At 42.4% G+C, this 16,489-nt stretch overlaps 1 protein-coding gene across 1 annotated transcript in view; it reads right to left on the reverse strand.

The window, feature by feature from the left end:
- The window catches only part of LAMA3 (laminin subunit alpha 3), a 250,592-nt gene that overhangs the window by 73,734 nt on the left and 160,369 nt on the right, over window positions 1-16,489 (reverse strand). Inside the window, exons 33-37 of the mRNA XM_081802541.1 lie at window positions 16,102-16,242; window positions 14,639-14,800; window positions 12,068-12,166; window positions 9,582-9,665; window positions 3,833-4,063 (exon numbers count right to left, since the gene is read on the reverse strand). Coding sequence (XP_081658667.1) covers window positions 3,833-4,063; window positions 9,582-9,665; window positions 12,068-12,166; window positions 14,639-14,800; window positions 16,102-16,242 — 717 coding nt within the window. The remainder of the gene's footprint in view (window positions 1-3,832; window positions 4,064-9,581; window positions 9,666-12,067; window positions 12,167-14,638; window positions 14,801-16,101; window positions 16,243-16,489) is intronic.

Consider the following 16,489-nt stretch of genomic DNA (forward strand, 5'->3'; position numbering starts at 1 on the left):
TGGAGGGGTGGAGGGGTAAAGAGGGTCAGGATATCAGTCTTTAGCAGGGAGGGTCTCTAAGCAAATCCCTTCAAGTTCTCTTTGGGTAGGCATTTCATCTCCAAGGGTGGGTTTGGACTGGAGGGGGAGGCGGTATGGGAAGAAGGGGGACTAAAGAGTCTTCACTGGGATCGACACAATAATGGCAGAAGCAGAGGAATCATGTCACTGCCGCTCACTGTTCTATGGACAACAGGGAACCCCGGGGAGAGGAACACGCTTGCGTTCTCTACAGAACCCTGCAGGGATGTTCGGTTCTGATGGGACACACAGAGATGCAGCTGGAGGGAATCTCACTGGGCGTGGTCTTCTTCTCTAGTGCAATACTGCTTTGATTATTTCTATCTCTAGCACATTGTCTCTTTCCAGTATGAGTAATTATTTTTCATATGGATGAAAGGAATTACAGCTTTCTTTTGATGAACTGATATTAAAAAAAAAGATTCTAGTTAAGAATGCTCCCAAAAGAAAAAGAAACAATTCTTCTAACACCAGCCATTAAAAATTATTTAGATATTTTTCTGTCTTTAAAGAGAATCACAGACATTTTGCTTATTTTGGCAGAGTGCATCAGTGCACTGATCAACACCAAATGCTGCCCCCAGTTTCTTTAATTGACCTCCTCACATGCCCTATCTAAAACATCCAGAAAAAATAATATTTCAAGATAAAAAATCATCTTTTATTTAATCCTCTTTAAACAGTACTATGTCTGTAAGACTCTGAAGCTAAAATCAAGGGAAATTTTTAAATGAACAGTCCATTGTAATTTATTCAAAGGCTCTACCTGGTCACGTGGGAAAGAAGCAGCAGCCAACCTGATAGGGCTGGAGAGAGAAGCCTCATGTACTCCCCAGAGTAGAATATCCCAGTTTCTGATTGGAGCTTCTCCCCAAATTACCAATTACTACATATTGTATACAATAACAAGATTATAATTTCCAATATATTTTTCCCTTCAGCTATTAGAAACCATGTTTGGGCAAAAGAAGCTATTGCAAAAAATGAGATTGCTTTATGTAGTATATGAATAGGCTTGTCTACAGGAGAATTGAAGTATGAAAGGAATGTTCTTTAATTGAAAACATGACTGCGAGATACGTTCAAACAAAATTCAGCCACTGGTGGTGTGATCGTATCTACAAGCAAATATTCTCTACTACTAAGAGGTACTACTGAGTACCTCTTAATTACTACCATATATCATGTTACATGCTTATGAAACAACCATATTTGGTAAAGGACAAATTACCCAAATAAATATATGTGGTTCATTTATGACAACATGCCTCAGTAAAAAGCCTTAATTAAACATGCTTTGGAGGGAAGATAGTCCATCCTGATTAAAATTAAACCACCCACCCTAATTTGCTTTTGATTAGAAACAGAAAAAGTCCCCTGCAAGAATTATGTACCTATCACGTGACTCTTCGGTAGAACATTTGTCAGTTACTGAAATATAATCATTCTCTCACCTCTGTAAAGTGCACAGATTGTACTGAAGACTTACCCTACATGAAAATGAATGTATCCTAGTATACAATTTCAGTAAAGCGGTTTAGCAACTAACCATTTTTTTAAGTGACAATTTTTCAGGATAACTTTTCCAGTAAACTTTTGTAGTACAAATGAGAAAATCATGTCCCTGTCAGGTTTTCAGGGCTATTTCAGTAGCCATAGGATCTATTTCTCTGAGTACACATGTAAATATCCAGAAAGTTGAGAGACAGAGAGAGAGAGAGAGATCGAGTACACAGAATTTATGAGTGTTTAATGCCTGGCAAATTGAAGCATGTCTTGTTAGGTGTTCTACAAATTGATCTCATCACTTTTCTTAAACACGGATTTCACTGATTCTCGTGGTTTACTTTATAGGTAAATTTTCTTCTAAGCAGAATTTGGAGATCTACTGGGGCTTGGATTACTCTCCAAAGGGCACAAAGTTTCATAGTGTACTAACATCCCACAAACATTCAAACTCTGGCCTGTCTGGGCATTTCTAGGTGGGCTGATGTTTATAGGGTTTGTGGTTAACAGCTCAGGAGAGCAATCTGTCAGACACCATAATAAACCCTGCCAGTCAACCGGACAGGGAGGCTCTGGGCCCCTCCCCCAGCCCACCCATAACTCATTCATCCCCTTAACATCAAATGTCACAAAGCTCGGAACCCTTCCCCATCCCAAAGCAGAATGTAAAAGGGATGTTACCTGGCTGGGTTTAAAGTCCACATAAGTTGCTTGCAGATGGCTTTGACCTGGAGGCTGAAGAAACGCTAACTTCTGCTGCTGTGAATTATATCCCAGACACTGCCCCAGGGCTGCCCCCAAGATCCACAGCCATCCGGAGCACCTGGCTGACCACCTCACTGCTGGGGGCATCCTGGTCCCTGGGCGTCCTGCTGGCTGCACGCAGACCTCTGCCTCTTCCTCTTATACCTGCCCTTCCTGCTCGGTGCCCAGGCCCGCCTGACTCAGGTGAGGCAGGCTGTCTGCGGCAGGAGGCCCCACCTGTAAACTTCACCCATGAGTCAGCCTGTGAGAGAGCACACATAACAGTCCCACAGGGAAGCATGCCGCTCTGTAATTCCTGAGAGGTAGGGCAGGCATCACCTTCTACCCACCTTACCCTGCAGACGGCACTAGCCGATTAGAGCCGCTGTAAATCACAGGCTGAGTCATGCGCAAAGAACACGCCCTGGGCAGGAGGCTGGTAATGGAGAGCTTCCACTCCTTCCCTGGGGCTAGGATTTTATTTAGGCGGGCTAGAAAAGAGATAGGAGGAAGAGGGAAAGAAGAAGGAAGGCACCTGTGGACTAAAGGTTACAAGACCGAAGTCTCCAGAAAACCAGGACAGGTCATCTATTTGAGGTTAAAAAAGGAACTTGCACGCAGATCCCCTGGGGGCTTCCTGCTATGGGGGGGTGAGGACAGAAAGGGAAGGATGTTGCTGAATGTACACACACCAGGTGTAGGGAATACGCTGAGCGACAATGTTTGCTATTTCCTAATAACTGCACTAAACATCGTGCTTTCTTTCCCTGCCATTAGGAAGAGAACATACTTACAGCTTGAGATATGAAACAGTTTCATTTTATGGCACATTTTAATCATCTGAGGCCAAGTCAGGCTGGCTGAGCCTCACATGAAGGTCTGCTGGGAGCTAGGAAATTGGGCCGCAACTTCCCCTGGAAGGATCAGGACATTCTCTGGGCTCTGAGTCTATCAGCAGCAGGTGTTGGAGGGATCCTCCATTCGAGAACAGCCTAATGGGAAGGCAGTGGCTCAAATCCCGGGATGCCCACCAGCAGGCTCCTTCCTACTTCCTGGAAAGTCCCGATTTTAACAACCCCCAGGACCCATCATCGAGTGCCTGTGGCTTTCCTGCGGAATTTGAATGTTTGTGATTTCTTTTTCCTATGTAAGACCTGGAGGTGGTCCAGGGACGATAGAAGGTAGAGCCCAGGGGTGCCTGGGTGGCTCAGATGGTTAAGCGTCTGCCTTCGGCTCAGGTCATGATCCCGGCGTCCTGGGATCGAGCCCCGCATCGGGCTTCCTGCTGAGCGGGGAGCCTGCTTCTCCCTCTCCCTCTGCCTCTCTCCCTGCTCATGCTCTCTCCCTCTCTCTCTCTCTCTCTTTGTATCTCTGTGTCTCAAATGAATAAAAAAAAAAAAAAAAAAAGAAGGTAGAGCCCAGGATATACCCGTCTGATGGGTGGAGTGCCGCAGACCATCCAGCAGTGCCGGGCACCACACGAGCCCCGGGGCGAATTTTACGGGCGAGGAGAACTTCCTACCTGGCATGAGTCACCAGTGTAGTCAGGGGGGCAGGCACACATCTCGACGTTATGTGCTCTGCGTCCACTTCCTGTGTCAGAGGCCTCCTCCAGCCCCACCCCGCTCAGAGAGAGCCGCTGGGTCTCAGTGAAGTAGAGGCCTCGGAGGCGCACATCTTCCAGTCTAGACAGTACCATCATCAGCTCTTCCCGGGACACCGGGGCACCGCTGCTGGCCTGTCGGAAGTTTCCCTACATGTGAAAACAGAGAGGCACGGTTTCCCTTCAGCAAGCTCACTTCCAGGGGTTTCAGAGAGGCAGACACCCAGCACAAGTCAAAGGAAAGACATTTACAATGCATATGGGAGAATAGAATAGAATAGAATAGAATAGAATAGAATAGAATAGAATAGAATAGAATAGAATAGAATAAGAAGATAGTGGATTTGTATTCAGAAGTCAGGTGTCCTAGGTTATTCCCAAGAAGAGAGTGCCACATGAAAGGGGAAAAATGAAGTCAGGAAATAAGGAACAGTAAAATGAAATGAGATTTCCCAGTGTTATACTTATTTTAAAATGTACTTTTGTGAGGGGTGCCTGGGTGGCTCAGTCATTAAGTGTCTGCCTTCGGCTCGGGTCACAATCCCGGGGTCCTGGGATCGAGCCCCACATCAGGTTCCTTGCTCGGCGGGGAGCCTGTTTCTCCCTCTCCCACTCCCCCTACTTGTGTTCCCTCTCTAGCTGTCTCTCTCTCTGTGTGTCAAATAAATAAAATTAAAAAATAAAATGTACTTTTGTGGGTGCAAGCACACACTGAGTGAGATTGATATGGGAGAGAGGCACATGGAAACCCACTGGGTCATGCTGTTAGATCATTCATTAAATGTAAATAATTGGGACAGAAAGCTCAATCTTTTCTTGCATATGCACATTTATATTATTTTATTTTACTTTTACAATGGTAAAAAAAACACATAATGTAAAATTTACCATCTCAACCGTTTTAAGTGTACAGTATAATAGTGTTAATTTTATTCACATTGTTGCGCAACAGATCTCCAGAACTTTATCACCTGGCAAAACGGAAACTCTGTACCTATTAAGCAATAACTCCCATTTCCTCCCTCTTCCCCCATTCCTGGCAACCACCATTCTACTTTCTGATTTTAAGAATTTGACTACTTTAAATACCTCATATAAGTGGAATCATGCAGTATTTGTCTTTTTGTGACTGGCTTATTTCGCTTAGCATAATGTCATCACATTATTCTCTAGCAGCTACCTACCTAGAACTGTCATATTCTAGGAAGTGACAGGATTATAGAATATTCCAATATATGTATATATCATATTTGCTTTATTCATTCATCTGTCAATAGACATTTCAGTTGTTTCCACCTCTGATCTACTGTGAACAGTGCTGCAATGAATATGGGTATGCAAATAGCTCTTCAAAACCCTGTTTTCAATTCTTTTGGATATATACCCAGAAGCGGGATTGCTGGATCATATGGTCATTCTATCTTTAAATTTTTGAGGAGACTCAATACTGTTTTCCACAGTGGTTACACTGTCTTATAGTCTCACCAACAGTACACAGATGTTCCAGTTTCTGTACATCCTCCCTAACACCTGTTATTCTGTCTTTTTATTTTTATTTTTTTAAAGATTTTATTTATTTATTTGACAGAGAGAGACACAGCGAGAGAGGGAACACAAGCAGGGGGAGTGGGAGAGGGAGAAGCAGGCCTCCCTTGGAGCAGGGAGCCCGATGCAGGGCTCGATCCCAGGACCCTGAGATGATGACCTGAGCCGGGGGCAGACGCTTAATGACTGAACCACCCAGGCGCCTCTTTTATTTTTTTAATAGTAGCCATTTCAATGACTATAAGGTAGTATCTCATTGTGGCTTTAATTGGCCTTTCTCTAATGATTATTGATGTTGAGATCTTTTCATATATAACTTTATATTCTGCTGCCTCCTTTAAACTTGGTTTCCACATCTCTTAAATGGGCATAGTAATACCTAATCTCTCAGGACTATGATGAATATTAAAGCAAATTAAATAATATAATGTATATAAAGTGTTCAGCTCAGTGCCTAGCACATAGTCAACATTCAATAAATGGTAACTACTGTTATTTACATATAAATATGAGAGTAATATGATTTTAGTTTAAATTTTTAACAGCTTGAGGTACGATTTACATACAGTAATAGTCCCTCATTTTAAGTATACAATTTTTAGTAAATTTATAGAAGTATACAACCATCACCACAATATAGTTTTACATTTTCATCCCCCAGAAAAAAGAACCTTTGTGCCCATTTGTATTTACTACCGAGTCCCACCCAGAGCCCCAGGCAACCACTAATCTATATTCTGCCTTTATAGATTTGCCCATGCTGGGCCATTTATGTAAATATGAACTGGATTTCAATAGTCCACAAAAACTTTGCTTCTATTCACTTCATTTCCTTCCCCTCTCTATTGTGCTATTATTGTCATATACATTACATCTTTATAAATTGTATGCCGATCCACACAGAACAATAATTATTGCTTTAAGCCATTATCTTTTAAATCAGAAGAAAAAAAAGTTACAAACAGAAGATGTATTTTTACTACCTTTTATATTTACTTATATAGGTTACCTTTACTAGTGCTCTTCATTTCTAATATGTATTGAAGCCATGGTCTATAGTGTCCTTTCATTTCAGTCTAAAGATTCCCATTATTATTTCTTACAAGGAGGGTTGGTTAGCACTGAATTCTCTCGATTTTGTTTATAATGTAATGTTTTCCTTTCTCCTCCATTTTGGAAGGACATTTTGCTGTTTATGTAATTCTTTGTTGACAGTGTGTTTCTTTCAGCACATTGAATGCCATCCCGTTGTCTTCCAATTTCCATGGTTTCCGGTGAATTGTCAGATGTCAACCTTATTGAGAACCCTTGGATGTGAAGTGCTTCTCTCCCACTGCTTTTAAGATTCTTTGTCTTTGTCTTTCAGAATCTTTACTATGATGTTTCTGTGTGTGGATCTCTTGCATTTATCCTAGTTGGAGATTGTTGAGCTTGGATGTATAGATTAATGATTTTCATCAAATCTGAGAAGTTTTCAGCCATTATTTCTTCAAATATTGTTTCCCCTTCTCTCCTTCTGCTACTCCAATTATGCATATGTTGTACAGTTGACTGGATCTCACATGTCTTTGAGGGTCTTTGTTTTTCTTCATTCTTTGTACTTTCTGTTCCTCAGACGGGATAATCTCAGTTGACCTTCAAATTTGCTGCTCCTTTCTTTTGCCTGCTCAACTTTGTTGCTGAGCCCTTGTCTTAGCTCTGGCTGCCATAAGAAAATACCATAGACTCAATGGCTTAAACAAGAGAAATATATTTTCTCATGGTTCTGGAGGCTAGAAATCCCAGATCAAGATGCCAGCCAGTTTGGTCCCTGGTGAGAACTCTCTTGCTAGCTTACAGATGCTTGCCTTCTCACTGTGACCTTAGTTGGTGGACAGAGAGAGTTTTCTGGGATCTCCTCTTATAAGGACATTAATTCTATCAGATCACATCTCTACCCTCATGATCTTATTTAATCTTAATTACTTCTTTGTTCCAAATGCACTCAAACTAGAGATCAGGGCTTCAACACATAAATTTGGAGAGGACACAATTCAGTCCATAGCAGCCCTTCTAGTGAATTCTTCATTTCGGTTATTATAATTTTCAACCCCAGAACTTCTATTTGGTTCTTTTTAATAATTTCTATTTCATTATTGGTATTTTCTATTTGGTGAGATATTATTCTCATATTTTCTTAAGTTTTTTAGACATGGTGTTCTTTAGTTCTTTGATGTATGTTGATTTAAAGTCATTGTGTAGTAAGTCCAACGTCTGGGCTTCCTCAGGGATGGTTTATATTTATTGCCTTTCTCCCCTGTGTATGGGCCAGGCTTTCCTGTTTCTTTTTCAAGTCTCAAAAAAAATTTTATTGTTTGTTTATTTATTTAATTATGACAACTGGACATTTAACATAATGTAATGTGGCAATTCAGGGAATCATATTTCTTCCCCTCCCCAGAATTTGTTGCTGTTACTGTTTACTGTTGTTGTTTGTGTCTTTGCTTAGTGACTTTTCTGAACTAATTCTGTAAAAGCTGTATTCTTTGTCATGTATGGCCACTAAAGTCTCTGCTTGGTTAGCTTAGTGGTCAGCTAGTGATTGGACAGAGATTTCTTTAAATGCCTAAAACCAAAGTCTCCTAGTCATTGCAAAAGTGTTCTGTGGGTATGTTGAGGGACCCCTCAACACTCAGCAAGGCAGCTAACAACTCTACTTTAGCCTTCACTTCCTGCTTGCTCAGAGCCTCAAGGTGAGTCAGAGGTGAAGGCTTAGGGTCTTGTCAGGTGAGTCAGAGGTGTGTGGCCTTCTACCTTTCCACGACTGTGTTGGAGTTTTTCAAAGCCCCTATGTATGCCTCATTCCCAGATTTTTATTTTAAGCTTTGTGATTAGCCTATTATTAGCCCCAACTGTTATCCATCACCTCAGCCAGCTATGAAGTTAAGCAACTACCTCTAAAAGTTTTCAGTGACACCCCTAGGGAAAGGCTTTTAATTTTGGGAAAGCTCCAAGTTAGGTCAAAGACAGTCTTGAAAGTAGCATCTTCCAGAAAACCTCCAGACAGGTCAAATCATGACAGTTCTCTGGGAGTGAGGCTTTGCATAAGTTCCAATACCATTCTGTCTCCCTTGGTGGCCACTGGGCTACTGGCTTTCACCTTGCTGGTGGGCTATTGCTTTTCAAGGCTAATGTGGAGGTATGGATGGGGGATGGGAACAGAGCAAGCTGACTGCCACAGGGCCTGAGGTTCTTACCAAGATTCAGCCAGTTTTCTTGACTAAACACTTTTCAGATTGCTGCAAACCTATGGTCAATTTCCAGAGTTCTAAATAGTCGATTCTGACCATTTTTGCCAGTTTTCTCATTGCTTTAACGAAAAAGAATTTCTGGGGGTTCCTACACAACCATTTTTGCTGGCATGGCCACTCTCATATAAACAGAATCACACACTATGTGGTCTGTGTCTTGCTTCTTTCACTTAGTCTATTGTTTTTGGGGTTCATCCATGTTGTCCTAGGTATCAATACTTTGTTTCATTTATTGCCAAATAGTATTCCACTGTATGGATGGACTGGTGCAGAAATGTTAAAATAGGTCTACAAGTTCAAAGTACTTGAAAAGTATCACCTTGAGGTATTGGACATATTTAATAATACAAATGGAACACTATTTTAAAGAAGTTGTCATAACCAAGTAAATGTAATATAATGTTTTATGATTTGATAAGCTTTCCTTTATTTATCTATGTTAATCCTACTTCTTTTGGTGTTAGACGTTTTTGTGGCTTTCTATCCGTTCATCCCAAGCATTTGTTGGCCACTGAGGAAGGCATGAGGATGAGAGGGAGCTACATAATAGCATTTACAAGCTCACAGGGTTTATAAGACAAGGATAATTACCTCTAAGACAGGGGAGACTATGTTAAGTGCCATACAGATAATATAAACAAAGCCCTGTGAGGATGAAACTCTGTATATTTTATGTAATTTATATTTCAAATTTATATATACGAATTGTATGTATATAAATATAAACATTTTAAATTCATAAAATAAATAAAATATCATAATTGCTTGAAAGAACTAAGGCGTAGAACAAAAGAGGATCAACAAGAACGATTTTATGTACGTTTTTCCTTTACCTCCACCACCTGCACACGCACATGAAACAGCCGGTCTGGTCGCGGGTTACTTGGTTCCTCATAGATGACGGACATGTGCTGACCCTGTGTAAAGAAAAACATCAATGCCATGATTGAGACATTCTGAGGTTTATAACTGATAAGAACAAATTTCTATGGATCTGCATTATTTGGAATGCCTGATTCTAATAAATAGTGAAATGAACAGACTGGCAAAAGGATTAGTGAATGGAAACAGAAAAATGATATCTAATACAGTACATGTTCACAGATAGGAAACCAGGAAAATCCCCTTGACTGAAAGTGGCCAAAAAGATGGATGATGATGATGATGATGATGATGATGATGATGATTTACAAAAACCATGCTTGGCGGGCGCCTGGGTGGCTCAGGTGGTTAAGTGACTGCCTTCGGCTCAGGTCATGATCCTGGAGTCCCGGGATCGAGTCCCGCATCGGGCTCCCTGCTCGGCGGGGAGTCTGCTTCTCCCTCTGACCCTCCCCCCCTCATGCTCTCTCTCTCTCATTCTCTCTCTCTCTCTCAAATAAATAAATAAAATCTTTAAAAAAAAAAAAAAACCATGCTTGGCAGTCAGTGTATTAGGTGCATTCCATTACAGCTGACAGAACCAGACTTTGGTAGCAAGAAACTGCTTTGGTGGCTGAGTTCGTGAGGAGGGTGGGGTGGGAGGAAGGGCTGTGTAGACGGGGAGCCACAGAGCGGCCACATGCAAGAGGGAGAGCCCCGCAGCCCACTCCCTGTGGGATCCAGCCTTGCTCACTCTCAGCCTCTGAACTCCCCCCCTCTATAGCAGGAGTTCTTTAGGGACTCGTAACAGGGCATAATGGGAAGGTCAGCCCACACCATCAGCACCTCCACCCCAAGCCCATGCAAAGAAACCCCGGCTTTTCTGTTGTAGCCCCAAACCCAAAAGGGTTCCATACGCTAGCACTGGTGTTTCAGAAAGAAGACCATTATCTGCCATCACAAATCACTGAAAACCTTCATTTAAGAAACATGCCCCATAGGCTTTTAATTACAGTGGTTTGGAACAAAGCAGCAGAGTGAATGTTTCATGAGCCTAAATTATTTTCCATGTTCGGAGGTAAAATTAAGGAGAAATTCTGGCCATCGCTTTTCCATGAATTCCAACCGTTTGTGTAATAAACTCTTTGGCAATAAATATACTGGTACACTAATGGCCGGAGCTTGAGATATTCTGAAAAAAATAGGAAACTGAAATACAGCCCTGCCAGGATGGTATTTTTACGGTGGAGCTATTTTTCCTCTAAAATCTCTGGTGCTTCATTTTCAAGATGTTTTACAAAGGTTCCTTGTAGTTTTTAAAACAACAGTTCAACAAATTTGGGTGCCAGTAACAACGAAACACAACACAGCAGTGCCTAATCACAAAAATCTACCAGAACGCAAGGCTCTCAGCTAGTCCCTACCCTACGGTGAAGGACACACAAACAGGAAACTTCAGGAAGCTGTAATTGCACTGCATTAACCACAGCACTTAAGCCAGAGACAGAATCAAGTTCAGGCTTGGGCACCTCAACCTGTGTTCAAGACGCTGGGCCCTGGACTGTTGGAGATTCAAAGCAGAATGTGACATGGACACGGAATGTGACAAGGAATTTTCTAGATTGCTGTTCTAGATTATGTGGCTGGTACATAGTGTACAGATGTCACTTCTCTTCTCAAAAAACCAAAGTGGCTCTCTGCTGTCTACATGAACTCAAATTCCTTAGCATAGCATTAGACATCCTCTTTTCTACCCTTCCAGGCTTGTTTTCTATGACTCGGGAATCACTGATAACACAGCCAAGTTGGACAGGTCACCCCTTGGGCACTGCCCCTCTGCCGTGGTTTATCTTCTTCTTTGCCCCTGGGAGGGTGCTCCTCCTGTCATGCCCATGCTGAAAGGTCTGGCTCAAAATTAACCCTTTCCACGAAGCCTTCTGAGGGTTTCTCAACTACATAATCCCGCACTTGGACCCCAGCTCCAACAGAGCCTTGGTTGAACTGCACCTCAAATACATATTGTTCAGTGGATTGTAGCTACATGCATATTTCTCCCATCACCTCTCTTAGCTCACACTTTAGTGAAGGACAGGAATCACCTGTCCTTTATGAGCAAGCAATGTGGTCTTGCCAGCAGGAGGTCTCAAAAACACTGGTGAGACTAAATTGAAAGATAGAGACATTACATGAAGCAATAACTTAGGAGAAGCAAGCATGAGATATAGGTATGTTCTTTGGGAAGGGGAGACAAGAGAAACAATGGAGGCTGGATGGGCAGGGGAAACTAATCTTGAGGAGGGGTTTACCTGCTCTCAACTTCCCTTTCAATTTCTACAGAATACTGGAAATGACTTAATCCAATCTTTTTATAGGCCATTTATCAAGATGTCCTAAAGTTGACTCAGCAACCAACTACCACCGCCATTTCCGGCCACTTGGGCTGTGTTCCAATACCTACAGTGAGCTGCACATCTGGCATCTTTTCCAGAAGAACCATGTCACCAGGCAGGCCAAAGGACTTGATTTGGTAGGTGAGGTAGCCACCATATGAAGAAACCTAAAATTGAAATGACAGGATCAAGAGCACAAGCACGAGAAGAGCCTATGGCAACATTAACCCGCATAAAAAGCACACAGGCATGAAAGATCCGGAAAGATACCATCAACCCGTTAGGAGTCATCTTGGAAGCGAAGAACTGAAGATGGTATTTTAACTTTCTACTTTGTACCATTTTATATTATTTAAAATGCTTAGCGTGAACATGATTGTTTTACAAGTAAGAAGATGCTTCTCTTAAAAAGAAAAAAACTAGTCACACAGAAAGAAGTAAGATCCTCCTATTCCCGATGACTACTAAACCAGTGTTCATTTAACCTATAGCTATCCTAAGAAATCTAGGTCATTTGTTTCTTATTTCACTAAGAGAATTGGTTAATATCTATCCGTTACAAAATGAACCTCTAGAAATAATTTTTTTAAAAAAAAAACTTCCCCTGAGAGCAGATGGTGAGTCTTTCCTACGTGATCATACGTAAGCCATGTCCGACTGCGCCAGCAGGTATGGGACCCTTTCTCAATGCCACCTTCGTGGCACGATCATGGTGGAGGCCTAAGGTTATAGTTTTGTGACGGCTACTTCACCTCCGGTCCTGACACTTCCCACCCTCAAGGTAAAAAAAACCAGTCAAGAAAGGAGTAATTGAGAGATGAAAGTGAGAGGCACTATCACCTCAGAGTGGTAGTGGAGGACAGAAGGCCCTTCATGAAAAACACAAATAACTTGGAGCAGGGGAGAGGGAGTAGCATTTCTGGGCCCCCAATTTACTGAAGTCCCCTAGAAACTGCAACCTGACAAAGTCATAGAGTTATGATCATAGAGTCTGGAAGTATTCCAGGATAACATCTTAAATCATCCTATGGAGATTAAATATTGCCTTTCTGATGGGCAAAGGTGGTTTTTAAAATATGTCCACAAATTCTTTGATACTCTTGCCTTCAAGAGGTGGAGCTTCATTCTCCTCCTCGAGTACGGACTAGACTTAGTGACTGGCTTCTAATGAAGAGAATATGGCCAAGGTGAGGGTATGTTATTTCTGAAATTAGGTCCTAAAAAGACTGTGGTTTCTATTTTGAGTTTCTTTCTTTTTTTTTTTAAGATTTTATTTATTTATTTGAGAAAGAGAGAGAATAAGAGAGAGAGAGCATGAGAGGGGGAGGGTCAGAGGGAGGAGCAGGCTTCCCGCCGAGCAGGGAGCCCGATGGGGGACTCGATCCCAGGACTCCAGGATCATGACCTGAGCCAAAGGCAGTTGCTTAACCAACTGAGCCACACAGGCACCCCTATTTTGAGTTTCTTTCTTTCTCTCTCTCTCTCTTTCTATTGGTTATTTTAAGGGAAGCCAGGTGCCATATCAGGAGGACCCTCAGGCACCACCTGGGGGCCTCGTCTGATGAGGCCCTGAGACCTCGGCTCAGCAGGCATCGAGGAACAGAGGCCTATAACAACCACATGACTGGGCTTAGAGGTGGACTCTCCAGTTCTGGTGACTCCAGCCCTGGCTGACATCTTGCCCACGACCCTAGGAGAGACCTTGAGCCATCCACTCCCGAATTCCTGATCCACAGAAACTGGGCAAGAGGACTGTTGCTTTAAGCTGCACCGTTTTGGAGGTAATTGCATAATGATAGATGAGCTATATGTGGACTTGCCATGTGGAGGTGAAGATGGGCATTAAGTGAGGGAGGAGAGGGATTATACGAGAGGAGCAACATTGCCCACACTCAAAGGTCAAAACCCAAAGTCCTTCAACCAGAAGATAGAATTACAGACCTCAGGCTGACAAGGCCCTAATATTTAGTGATTCTAAGAGAATACGGTGCCTCCTGAGCTGGGCCCTGTGAAATCTACACCTTCTAGAACACTCTACCCTCTGCTACCCAGGTGCATATGTTACCTGATGATGTTTCTACAGGAAGCCCACACGTCTGTCCTCCAAAATGAGTGTAGGGGGCCAGGCTATGCCAATTTATGCAGCAAAGGAAGAGTAACTCGTTTATAAGCTCCCCGAGGAGTGTCTTGCTAACTGCATGTGATTCAGCTAATGGCAGCCAAGCTGCCTCCGGATCCTGCGCTTCTTTTAATAAGCTCATGAGTCACTTTTCAGCTTTTGTTTTCCTGACAAGGAGCCTTTCTTCTGCTTTAAAACAAAGAATTCTTAGCACTGACGTTTAAAAGCACACATGTCCCATTTGCAACAGATATTATTTAAATGGTTAAGTAAAAATGGAGAAAAACATGGTGCATGATTTCCTTCGCTGGGGAGCTAATGCATGTCGGGTACATGAGGCTCCTAGGCCCTCAGCCCCTCCCAGGGGAGGGCAGCATCTTTTCTGCATTTGTAGCTCATCTAATTTCTTCAGCTTTAGTAACCCGAACTTCCTGATGCTTCCTTCCAGACAGGAAATGATACTCACGCCGTGACAGAGGAGGCGCGACGAGGGCTCAGGAGAACAACAGGACGTCCTTACCTTGTCTCCCAGGTAGGAGAGAGGTGCGACCCAGGATGCACTGTGGACTGTGGAGGGCAGCTCCTGGAGGTCTGCAACCATGCTGCTGCTGCCCGGGTTGAAGGAGACGAGGATGTCGGCTCTGTCTGCTGTCTCCAGGCGCCAACCCATCATGTCCACAAACTGGAACACAACAGCCAATGATGGAAACATGTGTGTGCCTGCAGCGTCTCTGGTGATGGCTGAATTATGCAGAACAGAAAGAATCTTGGGGCAGCCATCTTGTTCCAGAGGCTTCCTTTATATGCCTCCTTCTGAGCTTGCACAGAACTCTCAGCCAGCACTGCCTCCCAATGACCCATGACAACTAGGAGTTCTCAGACAGTGGTGACCATACGTATGTGGGATTTATCTTTGTATCCCAGCACACAACCTGGTTTTGACATTTAGTGGGTGTTCAATAAATGTCCGAGCAATAGATAAATAAGTGTGGGAATAATAACTAGGACTGTGGGCACATTTTAATGGTAAGCTCCTTAGGGAGCAAATGTGAGGGGGAATACAATGGCCTGCTATCATTACTTTTCTCAAAATAAATCCTCATAACTAAATATTTCCCTGATCATCCAGGAAGCCAAGAGTTAAATAATGAGGGGGGAAATAAAAGGAACTGACAAGACATTGATTAGGAATAATGCTTCTGGGCTCCCCTGGGGGTAGAAGACTTCCGTGGATTTACAAACTAATTTTTTTTCCTTAACTACAAGCTTACATTCCTTTTGGGAATGGAATATATAAAATAATCTTTCCTTGACTATCTGTTGGACATAAGACATTATTCACACAAAGAAAGCAAGCACAAGACTGCTGGTTCATGGAATAATGGAGGCAACAAAAGTTTTAGTTTCGTGGAGTTAATTTAAAAACTCACGTAAATAATATAAAAATTTAACTTAAATATTCATGTAAAGTAGACGAGACAGAAGGAAAACAAGCAGATAAGAAGAAGCGAGGGGGAAGATCAATCAACTCCATTTAGCTGATGAGTGTTTATTGAGCACCTACTATATTCTGGATCCTGCTGTAGGCACCGGGAATGTATCAGGAGTTTACATGCTAGTGTTGGAGGAAGACACATAATAAACAAATTTTATAACTAAATGTATAGTATGTCAGGGAGGGATAAATGCTAGAGTACATTAAGGAGGGTGAGGTATAGAGTGACGAGGGTGAGCTTCATAGGGAGTGGTGAGGGAAGGCCCCTCTGAGCCGGGGACACTTGAGCCCACCAGACAAACTGAGGCACTGAGCATGAGAACATCTGTGGGAAGAACACTGCAAACAGAGGAATGGTGCAGGTGAAGCTTAACCCTTTAACAAAGTAAGATATAAAATCTCCACAAGCCCTTCATGCTTCGTGACAATCCACTTCTTCCCCATTCGGAAGTACTAACTAAAAACAAAACTTCTAATCCCTTGCATACCTTAGCTCTTCTTTTATGTGTACTGTGACAATGATTATTTATCCCAAAACAAAAGCAGCTGGTACAACCCTTGGGATTTGCTGGGTCCAAGTAGAACGATCCTTCTCGACACACATTACATTCTGTACCCTCCACATTCTCCTATTGAAATAAAACATAAAACAAGAGATCATTTCCTCTAAAGTTTCCCTGATTGCAGTTAGCTTAAGTGCCAATACAAGATGTTAGAACATGGATGCTAACAAAACATGAATAGTTACATCATTGTTAAGATTTCTGTCACATTAATTGTTTAAACTCTTCTACCACACTCAAGTGAAAAGAGAGAATTTTCTAGATCTCACAAGATGCCCCTTGGAATCTTGAAGGTAGAGAAATAGCAGCATGA

Source organism: Leptonychotes weddellii, chromosome 13, assembly GCF_054177405.1.
Source record: "Leptonychotes weddellii isolate Sample4059 chromosome 13, ASM5417740v2, whole genome shotgun sequence".
Taxonomy (NCBI): Eukaryota; Metazoa; Chordata; class Mammalia; order Carnivora; family Phocidae; genus Leptonychotes; species Leptonychotes weddellii.